This window comes from Monodon monoceros, unplaced genomic scaffold, assembly GCF_005190385.1.
Source record: "Monodon monoceros isolate NGI ecotype Baffin Bay Population unplaced genomic scaffold, NGI_Narwhal_1 Super_Scaffold_21, whole genome shotgun sequence".
NCBI classification, from domain to species: domain Eukaryota; kingdom Metazoa; phylum Chordata; class Mammalia; order Artiodactyla; family Monodontidae; genus Monodon; species Monodon monoceros.
The window spans coordinates 111,033,032-111,044,619 of record NW_021703778.1 but is presented as its reverse complement, the minus strand read 5'-3'; the positions used below and the strand labels follow the sequence as shown (position 1 = coordinate 111,044,619).

At 37.0% G+C, this 11,588-nt stretch overlaps 1 protein-coding gene across 2 annotated transcripts in view; it reads left to right on the top strand.

The window, feature by feature from the left end:
- The window catches only part of LOC114904287, a 25,670-nt gene extending 14,936 nt beyond the window's left edge, over nucleotides 1-10,734 (top strand). The window contains exons 4-8 of one of the 2 annotated variants that reach the window (XM_029238017.1): nucleotides 1,547-1,668; nucleotides 3,572-3,682; nucleotides 5,296-5,402; nucleotides 8,843-8,933; nucleotides 10,422-10,734. In XM_029238017.1, coding sequence (XP_029093850.1) covers nucleotides 1,547-1,668; nucleotides 3,572-3,682; nucleotides 5,296-5,402; nucleotides 8,843-8,933; nucleotides 10,422-10,538 — 548 coding nt within the window. In that variant the 3' untranslated portion in view covers nucleotides 10,539-10,734. The remainder of the gene's footprint in view (nucleotides 1-1,546; nucleotides 1,669-3,571; nucleotides 3,683-5,295; nucleotides 5,403-8,842; nucleotides 8,934-10,421) is intronic. The other variant, XM_029238018.1, reaches the window with a different exon arrangement.
- Nucleotides 10,735-11,588: the final 854 nt, after the last annotated feature.

The window sequence follows — 11,588 nt, the reverse complement described above, 5'->3', positions numbered from 1 at the left end:
AGCCCGTGTGCCACAACTACTGAGCCCGTGTGCCACAACTACTGAGCCCGTGTGCCACAACTACTGAAGCCCATGCGCCTAGAGCCTGTGCTCCGCAACAAGAGAAGCCACCACAGTGAGAAGCCTGTGCACCACAACAAAGAGTAGCCCCTGCTCGACGCAACTAGAGAAAGCCTGCACGCAGCAACAAAGACCCAACGCAGCCAAAAGAAAAAGAACAATAGAGGGAAAACTAAAAAGTGAATTATAAATAACACCATATCAGATCTGATGTACAGAAATTTACAGAAGAGCTATGTTTGACACAGAAAAATTTGGAGGTTAGGTTGTATTTTCACATAAAAATCAGGTTGTAAATAGTGTCTGGACACCCAGACCAGCCCGGATAACTATAATGACTCTGAAAAAGCTATCACCGTGTGGGCCTCTTATTCCCTATATGAAAGGGGCTTGTCCAGCTACAAGACACGAACGATGACTCTGGAGCCCAGGGCAGGAGCACTAACGTGGCAAGGAGGATCGTGAGGATGAGAGGAGATAAGGGCTATGGTGGTCAACCCCCCTCCACCCCATCACCTCCAGTGTTACTTCTGAGGCCTAGTCATCCTTTATTTTCTTCCAAGGGATTAGCCTGCCTGCTTCCATTTTCTTTGCCACCAGTCATTAGTTACGGTCAAAGTTTCTCCCCTTCCTGACCATTATATCATGTAGCATACAGCAGAGAAAGTCTTTGGGTTACCTCCATATCAGAAAAAACAGACTCAGGCTCTCCCAGGTGATTCATTACAGAAATAATGGAGCGCGAAGGTGGGCTAGGAGACTAGCAATTGTAGCAATTAAACTAAGGGAAATAACAGTTTAGGAGTGTCTTAACCTCCTTCCATACCACCCCTCTCCTGCACTCCAGAACACACTCTAGGTTGCTCAGGGCTGCCACATTGTTCCACTCCAGAGATGGTCATTCATTGGGTAGTTTACAGTCTATGCCACAAGAGGTGGAAGCCCTATGGTTGGCTCTGGGATAGGGTGAGAAAGCCAGATGGTATGGGAGTTAGGAAGCAGTTGCTGGGAACAGCAGGTCAGAGGGGGAAGAGGAAGGGGAAAACCCAGGACACCCTAAGCGGCAGCAAGAAGGAAATGAGGAGCATGGGGGTAGGGACAGGCAGCTGAGCAGTGGTCTTCTCGAGGCCTTTGATGATGATGGTGAGTGATGATGATTTTGGCCGTGCTGTGCGGCTTGTAGGACCTTAGTTCCCCGACCAGGGATGGAACCCGTGCCCCCAGCAGTGGAACCACTGGACCCCCCAGGGAGTTCCCTCTAGAGGCCTTTGAAGTGTCAGAGACTTCATATTTGTTCTTGTCTAATACAGCTCAGAGTGAATGAATACAAAATTATCACATTAATTTTTTCTAAATAACCTCTGAATGGCTTTCATTGATTAAGAAAAGCATGAAATACACTTTACAGATGAAAGAATTAGAAATACAGAATGGAATTGTTAATCCCCAAGCAGAATTTAATGTTTACTCTGTTCTAATTCTCCAGGGTTTATTTCTCATTCCTTCTCTCTCATGGAATTGAAGTTCATTTATCATCATGTACTCCCTGATCTATCGGGAAAGGTCTTGGTTGACGTTGGCTCCAGGCTTGGCACCGTCCTTTACGGGGTAAAGTCCAGCTTGTAGACATACTCAACATTTGGAAATACTTTCTTCTCCTACTAGCATCAATTTTGCCTGCCACCATCCAAGGTGACAGCTTGGCTTTATTTATTAGAGTAACTGAATAATATGGTTAAAACAGTGTATCAAATTTGGACTTTCAAAGGTCAGCTTTCTGATTTCCGTTACTAGTTTGACTTTGTGACACAAGTGAAGGAATATCAGCAAAACAGCAACAGGTGACCCTCATAACACTTTGCTATTCTGTCACTCACTTACTGCCCTTCTAACTCCATTTTCTGTACTGTACTAAAATAGTATAGTATACTGAGTTTTGATAAGAGCTCTTATAAAACTGACAAATTTACTTGACCTGGGAAATTGCTTATGGCTATGAGCAAGTCCCTGAACACCTCTGTGCCTCAAGTTCCTGACCTGTAAGTGAGCAAACTAAATGATATCCAGGACACATCGTGCTCTAGTTTTCTGTGATCCAAAGTTTGAATGTAGACTTCTGTGTCTTCAATGTGGCTTTTTTTAAAAAATTCAAATCATGAGCATTTTAAATATTCTTAAATGGTTTTATCAAAAAACTGAAATGTGGTTTCTGGTTGTCATTAGCAGATGTGTTAAAACATGTGGCCAACAGCAGTAGATGTTCATGCCAGAAACAGGCCCTATCAGTTCCCAGCATCACTGCCTGCTCTAAACAGAAACAGTTAACTCTTTCATGGTTCATTTATTTTTCAGTGTTGACTTTTATTCTACAATTAGGAAAAATAGCCATAATAGAAAGTACAGTTTATCAGATGGCTTTGTTTGGAGAACATTAGAGATTATGCTTGTTTACCATATTTTGTCCATTCTTGTTAATTTTTTTATTTGTTAGAAAAGTATATAGCTGAAATAATTGTGGCTATGCAGGTATTTGGCAGCATTAATGAATTTAGACATATTGTCATTTTCCTCTATAGTACGTCACTGATTCAGTCAACAAAAATTTTTTGAATACTTACATATGCTCCATTGAACATATTCTAAAAATCCATGATGAGCTATGAATATAAACTTAGTTTACACGTAAGTGTTAGTTGATGTATAATGGTCTTCAGAATATGATTTGACCTCTCCTTCCAGATTATTTTTTGTTATTATAACCAAAATAGATACATAATAATATATAGTCAGTTCTTGATGATCCTTGTTAACTAATGGCCAGTTATCTTTGGTGGATTGCCAGACAGCAGGCTGACTTCTCAAAGCCAAGCAGGACACACCTCCAGCCACCCTCCTCTTGTGTCAGACTGTGCATGAGTTTCCATTATATTTCCCACAGGTTAATGCCTTTCTTGCTTTCCCCTGAAATTCCCAAGAAATTACGGAAGTAGGGTATTAAACAAAGGATCTATATGTGATCACTTTCCTCATTTCCAACTTTGTTGAATGCACAGTTTTATCAGGAAAAGTAAGAAATCAATCTTTAAAAATATGATTACTTTTAAATAACGGAAATTAATAAACTACAATCAAGGTCTCGATGAGTAAGAGTCTAAGTTCTTAAAAGTTGTTTTACATAAATTATAAAATGTTACTTATCTTTCCTTTTTATCTTTATTTTTACTTTATTGAATTCTATTTTTAAAAGTTTGATTTTTAGGGACTTCCCTGGTGGTCCAGTGGTTAAGACTTTGCCTTCCAGTGCATGGGGTGTGGGTTCGATCCCTGGTTGGGGAGCTAAGATCCCACATGCCTCGTGGCCAAAAACCAAAACATAAAACAGAAGCAATATTGTAACAAATTCAATAAAGACTTTAAAAAAAAAAAAGTTTGACTTTTAAAATTTCAAGTAGAAATAAACCCACAACTAAAAGTTAATTCTTTTGTATCATAATGTATCTTCATATTTCAGGGTTATCTTTACAGTTCAGCATCACAATTATATGGAGTAGAATTGAATGGAGACTTTTGCCAGTTGCAGGAAATGGTCATAAAAAAGTACCAGTTCACTGACAGAATAAAGGTACCCTTTTAAATGTTTATTCTGTTATCCACTGTATAGCATAGTTTAGCCAAATTTCTTCTGCATTGGAGTTGGAAACCCTTTTTGAATCTATTCTTGATTGCTGTTGTGTAGAAACAGATTGAGTTAACTTAATATTTTAAAACACTGATAATAAAGTTGAATTATTATCAATATGTTCCACTCACATTTTTCTCTTCCTCCCAAATTTTATTAGAAAGTAGAATTTTTTCTTAATTTTCTTCATATCAACTATAGTTTTGGTAGCACTAATTTTGAATCTCTTGATGTTGGTCAGAAGTGTATTTAATTAAACTCTGAATGTTGAAAGTAAGCAAAAAGGTTAAGTAATGCTCACAGTTTTTATCTTTTTATAAGCTTTCAATAGGAATTGTGGGTGCCACAGAATAGCAGTTCATGGGAGAATGATGTCCTGGGTTGGGCTACGACAGAAATTTTCTGTTTCTTATATGTAAGGGGAAAAATAAAAAAGGGGAAAGGAAGTTTTTTGGTTGATGCAATAATCCTTGTCATTTCACTAGTGATCCTGCACTTCTAATGGCAATGCACAGAAGTATTGTGTATCTAAGGATCTCTGGTGTTCAATGCAATCAAATGTTGAAAGACATATCTTAGTAAGATTAAGGATCTAGCTTTCCCCTTTCTTATAGAAGGAAAACTTTTCATTCTCTTCCTCCTTCCATCCTTGCCTTTTTTTTCTCTTTCTCTCTCATCTTGGAAATTGAGAGGCAAGTGATCAAAGAGAATTCATTGTCCGATAATAAGTTCATGGATTTTTCTCACTATCCCATATTTAATGAACAGAAACACACTGCTCTTACATAATAAGAATCACATAACTAACAGGAATATTGATTTAATTAGAAATCGAGATTTAAACATTCTGGATATTATTTATTTGTAAGGCTAAGTTCTTTTTTGGAAGGAAATCATATGATATAAAAAACTTTTTCTCTCCTTTTTAAAATAAAAGTTATTTGCTCTTGAGCAAATACATGTTTCCTCTTATTATCTTGCCTGTGGTCTACAAGACTTGTTGATTATAGTCGAAGTTAATTTTTTGAGGTATATAGTTTTTTCAATAAATTGTTTTGTTTGCTTTCTTGGATAGATAATATATTCAAGTGAATTTTAGATGAAGAGTCAGACAAGGCCAGTTAAAATATTTGTATTAACATTTTACAATTTATAAATTACTCTTTAAATTTTATATGGTCCCATTTGATTCTGTGAATCAGGACATGTATTACTCCATTTTATTTAGGAAGACACTGACTACCCAAATGTACAAATCCAGTTGATGATGCAGAATAACTAGTGCTATAATGGAAAAAGCTCTGAACTGGGAGTGAAAAGAGTGTAATTATAACTATATAAATGATTCCATCTAAAACAAAATTTTCACAAGCTTATGGTTTTTATTAGGTATTGAGTATCTTCCATAGGTAGTAGTATTAAATATACTGTTCTCCCATTTTAAGAAGTGTGAATCTCCCATATTGCCTCACAACATCATTGAATCAATAGCTATTTCTTACGTGATTATATGATACGGTGTCTTTGTTCTCTTACGTGAACTTATTCTTTTTTAGGTGCTTCATGCAGACATCTGTACACAAGGTTCACTTCTGCAAAATGCTGATGTTATTATAATGAATAATGTCTTTGAATATTTTCTTAATGAGGCAGAACAGGCCAGGTACGTTATTTATTCAAGCAAAAAATCTGTTGTTAAAATATATCTAACAAAGTATGAAAAGGGATTGGTAGAAGTGTTTTCATATTAAACTTTTTATTTATTTGTTTATTTTTTGCCACACTGTGAGGCTTGTGGGACCTCAGTTCCCCAACCAGGGATCAAACCCGTGGCCCCAGCAGTGATATGAAACTTCTCAGAAATGACCTCAACTGTCAGGAGTTTATATTAATAAGGAAATGTGTTATGTCTAAATGAAAATAAAAATAAACTTTGGTTGTCTAACCTTGTAAATATTACATCTAATTTTGAGTAGTTATAAAATGGTTTCATGACCCAAGCATTTGCTTTGCAGTCTGGGATGCAAGAAGTTATCAATTCCCAGTGGGTTTTTATACTTATTCTTTTCTGCCTCAGTTTTCTTTTCTTTGAAAAAACATGTCCTATGCTCTCCTATCACAAAATTATGGGAATTAACTGGTGCCTATAAATGACTATAAAACAAGATATAGGGCTTCCCTGGTGGCACAGTGGTTAAGAATCCACCTGCCAATGCAAGGGACACGGGTTCGAGCCCTGGTCCAGGAAGATCCCACATGCCGCAGAGCAGCTAAGCCCGTGCGCCACAACTACTGAGCCTGTGCTCTAGAGCCCGTGAGCCACAACTACTGAGCCCATCTGCCACAACTACTGAAGCCCACGCACCTAGAGCCCGTGCTTCTCAACAAGAGAAGCCACCACAAAGAGAAGCCCATGTACTGCAACGAAGAGGAGTAGCCCCCGCTCGCCACAACTAGAGAAAGCCCGCACGCAGCAAGGAAAACCCAACTCAGCCATAAATAAATAAAAATTAAAAAAAAACAAGATACAAGAATATTCAGCTAGAAAACAGTGAATAATGATCAAATTTTTAAAACGTTCTTAATGTGGTAATAGTAGGTTCCTGGAGTTTATTCCACTATTCAAGCAATAGAAAAATTAGCAAATCTCTGATCACTTTTTTTTTTTTTTTAATTTTTGGCTGTTCTGCGGGGCTTGTGGGATCTTAGTTCCTCGACCAGGGATTGTGCCCATGCCCTGGGCAGTAAGTGTGGAGTCCTAACCACTGGACCACCAGGGAATTCCCTGTGATGGCTTTTCTGACTTCTCATCAGGACTTATAGGTTCCTCTAATTAGAAAATTCCTGTAGTCTGAGACACTGATTTTCTGGTCAGTTAGGCTTGCTGACTTATTTATCATAATGACATACGTATACTCTGGATGCAGGAAACCTCCTTTCCATATCTATGAAAGGGCATTACACACGTTTGGATTAGTGCATCAGTGAGGTTTCTACTGCAAGAAATAAAAAGACATAATTATAGACCATAAACAGTTAATATGGAGTAGAATCCTGAATGAGTAACCCTCTTTATCCTGCCACCCCTTTACTGTCTATATTTTCTCTCTCGCACACATACACACATATCTATTACTTGTAGGTTAAGGTTAGTACAAAATTAACAGTGTAAATAGTTTAAAAAGAAACTAGTTCAACAGAAAGCAAATCATATCCTCAGAGCTCAGCCAGAATGGGTGATGATTTTTTGGTCACAGGCTAAAGGCCAGAAACACAACATGAACAAGCTGTTTTAATCATAGTGCACTCTTTAAGCTTAATTTCCAGTGGACAAAGTATGTATAGCTTTTTACCTTTTGAAGTTCAGGACCAGTAGTCAAAACATTACATAATTGTGGGAGAATGAAATATACTAGGTTTATGCTGTGTAAGAAGTTAAAAGAGAAAAACACCTTAAACTCTTCACAGATTCATATAGGAAGATTTTGAATGCTGAAGAATGATGAATGCTACCTGTTAACTTGATACTGGAAAGTATTTTCATGTTTGGGTTGTTTTAAAAACTATCTTGGGGGACTTCCCTGGTGGTCCAGTGAAAAACCCGCACGCCACAACTAGAGAGAAGCCCACATGCCGCAACTAAGACCAGACACAGCCAAAAATAATAAATAAAAAAAATAAATAATCTCAAAAAAAAAACTATCTTGGAAAATTAATTCACAAACTCTGCATGACTCACCAAATAGGTACTGACCATGTGTTAGTTCAGCCATTTCTCCAAGTTAATCAAATGCAGTGAATTCTAAATATAGATAGATGATAGCCTCTCATGGTTAATTACCTTCATCATGAATGACAGTACACGGGAGAAAGTTTAGAAGATACAGTAAAGCATTCTGATATTGGAATCGTTCTGACAAAATTGATCATTTACCTATATAATTCTGTATTGTAGCAAGTAGAGTAATTCTTTGTTTAAAAGGTGCCTCTGTATTTTTTCAGTAGGTGAAACATATACAACTGCTACAATGACAGCTTCTCAGAAACAGCAAGTGCTATTTTGAGAGCCATGCCCAACCGTGCCAGTATACTCAGCTTCTTCAGTCTTACCAAATAGACTTGTAAAATATATAATTTCTAAGGAACTACATCAAGACAACAAACAGCTCTAGCCCAAGCACAGTGATATTTATTATCAAACACTGCTTCTTGGTTTTATATCTAGCCTGAGAAAAAGAACATTTGTATCGTTTTGCCTAGTAAGCTCCAGAATATACTAAACCCAATAACCATTGCTGTAACTAAAATAAGTGCAAATGATACTGCTGCCCACCTGCCCCACTACAAGGGGTGCACATCCCTGCATTGCTTGACCCTTGCTCCCCAATAGCAGGGTGTACTGTCAAAACTCATGCACAGTGTAGAAATCCCATTCATGTCTGCTCTACAGGTTAATCAGAACTGGTCAGACACTGCCCTCTGACACATATACATGCACATGGCTTGCCATCGTGCTTTAAATCTAGTTGATCTCATTAAACTTCTCAGGTGCCATAGTGTCCAGAATTCTTTCCATTGAATATTTCTGACAGCCAAATAAAATATGATTTCACTCTTGATATTATTTTAAAAGATCTAATCTATATGTTATACTCTTATTTTAGTCTTTGCTTGTTTTCTGGCTTCTGTGGCCTTTCTCCATGACTCTTTCCCACTCACACCCCTCAGCCCTGTTCCATTCTGCAGAAAGTTTGACAGTTCATAAAGAATTGAAGAGGCTTTAACGCTGATCCAGCTTTGATTTCTTTATCAGTTCTGAAAACTTCCTTTTGGCCTTACCCACAATCCCTTGTATTAACCCTAATCCCCATCTTGTTAAATCTCTCTCAGTATTGTAACTTCACAATTTTGCCAACACCCCTTCAGGAACTGAATTTACCAATTTCTAGTATCTTGCTGCGGTCCTGTTTTCTGCTGGCAAACATTTTTACCCATCTGGATTTCTACATATCGCCTGGGCTATATTTTTTTTTGTCATCCTCATTTTGAAAAAATATCCAGTGTCTGGTAAAGCATAACATATAAGTTTTGAATGTGTTATAGAGCCTGGGAATATATCAGCCATAATGTAAGGAAACAAGGATCCTTATTAGTGACCGTGCCAAGTCTTGAAGATTCTCTCTCAAGTCTTCAGGTATGTAAGCCTCTTTCCCAGCATTTTTATTGTCAAAACTTTTCTTCTGCTTTTTTCTGATAGCTGTTAAAATATTCTTTCTGAATATAGTGACAATGATAGAAAGAATAACAAAACCTTATGGCTTAAGAACTGATTTGTGGTTTGTTCACTGGCATCAAGAGCTCTGAAAGTGTACAGATTCCTTTGCTTCTCCACCCAATTTTTCCAGCTGTGGGGTTACAGTTTTATTTAGGTTAACAAATGCTATTAAATATTTGTAAGAGACTTCGAACACCCACATCATAACTTTTTCCCTGAGAACAAAAGGAACAGAGCTGTTCAGGTTTCTAGAATCAGTAAGTGGACTGGAGGCCCACATCCTGAACACAGTTGAGCTTCTAGGTCAAGTTTGGAATCTTGCACAAACTGCTTCTATGTTCCTCAGATTCTCCATACAAAATAAGGCTGATACTTAATAATAAGATTCAGCCCAATAAGTTGACCCTTTTATAAAGGTTAATTAATGTTTGTAAAGCTCTTTGAGATCCCTAGATGAAAGATACTGTGGCATTTCTTAGTACAGAGTCATATTATCATTTTCTTTAATATCTCTTTCCTCACATATAAGCACTGCCAAATTTAAATATATATTTCTTCCTTTAAAAAACTAAACAATCATCAATAATACCTTCTTTAAAAATTTTTGTCAATCATCTAAATTACAAAAGTAATTCATGTTTGTCATAACAAGGGAAATAATCCAGAGATACATAAAGAAACAATGTTGATCTCCCCAGTTCCCCCCCACCTAATTCCCTCCCCATGAGATCCCTACCCCGTGAGTGGTATGATTCTACCATACTTTTCCATACTCATAAAAACATACCTTTTAAAATATGTGCGCTCCAGTTTATAATATCTATATGTATTGAAATAATTCAGTGATTTTCACTTACCAAAGTAAAATATTTTTGAAAGAGTCCTTATATATGAATTCTTGAATAACGTTATTGCTTTCCTATTTAATGAAACTTCTTTAAACAAATATATCCATTGGTGGCTCCAGAATTTCTGTATCCCGGAGACCCAAATTTGCAGTGTGAAGGGAAGGGCCTGATAAAAGTTATGGAGGGAGATTACCCCCTCTCGTGCAACCTCTTAGCACCATCATTGTGTGTATATGAACCGTTTCTCTGTGTACTCCCATTGTTTTAATCTTTTATTGTTTAAGCTGGTTTAATTATTAAACTATTTACATTAAAATAATTATACTATATGTTCTTTATTCTTTCAAATTCCAAAATCAAGGTAAATTAATTAAGTCCCTGAATCCACAAACTTACCATTTAGTACGACAAAGAATTATGTGGCACCATGTAGAACTTAGTCCCTCTCATTGTAATAAAAATCCTTTGTGTTCAATTACTTAGTCATGATTTCTCAAAATTCAAGAGAATAGGTTCATTCTGCAATTTTCATATTTGTTTATGACCTTTTTCTTTCCAGGTTAATATACAGTTATCTCCCTGGGTTGAAGAGGTACCACTGAACTATGATGTATACCCAGAAAAGGATATTGACAAGGAAGCTCTTGAACAAATACATTTATACAAGATTCTCTAACACTACAATAGTCCTACCTCAGTGTAAAATAATTACAAAATAATTTAAAAGAAACAGAACCCCAGTATCCTAACACATATTTTTTCTGTATATTCCTTTCTAGTCTTTGTACATATGCTTACATATTTGTAAATAGTTGTATGTGTATATATACAACTTTGCGTGATAATTTTATTAAAATATTTGTGTGAAAAAATTTTGGTTTTCCCCTGGTTTCTTTTATTTTGTTAAAAATATAAACGTGTACTTTTCTTTTTTTTGAATTTTTATTTATTTATTTGGTTGCACCGGGTCTTAGTTGCGGCTCGCCAGCTCCTTAGTTGTGGCATGCGAACTGTTAGTTGCAGCATGCACGTGGGATCTAGTTCCCTGACCAGGGATCGAACCCGGGCCCCCTGCATTGGGAGCGTGGAGTCTTATCCACTGCGCCCCCAGGGAATTCCCTTTTTTTAAAAAAAAAAAATTTTTATTTATTTATTTATTTGGCTGCGCCGGGTCTTAGTTGCAGCGTGCAGCTCCTTTAGTTGCAGCATGCCTGAGGGATCTAGTTCCCCGACCAGGGATCGAACCCCAGCCCCCTGCATTGGGAGTGCGGAGTCTTAACCACTGGACCACCAAGGAAATCCCAACATGTGTCCTTCTTTAGTCACTAACTCTATATACCAAGTCCAGATATGGCCCCCCAAAAGACCAGAAGTAGTTTCTATTACGAAGGAGGGGTGGAGGGGAAGGTAGGTTACACTGTACCCCATTTATTAGATCTCTATTCTGTAAGATCCTTGTACACAGCTTTATCTGAGGAGGCTAGCACAAGGACTAAAATAAAAAATAATTGCAGTTGCTAGGAAAAAGCAAAACTAGAAAGATAGCCTCTAAAATATAAACAGAGGTTATATCTAGATGGAACAATTACTGGTAATTTATTATTCTTTTCTGTACTTTTCTGAATTTTCTGTTTTTTCTGTAATGACTTTCTTTTGAAATCAGGAGAAGCAAAACTTTTTTTTTCCCAAGAATACAATGAAATGTCAAAACTTGAACACTGGGCTT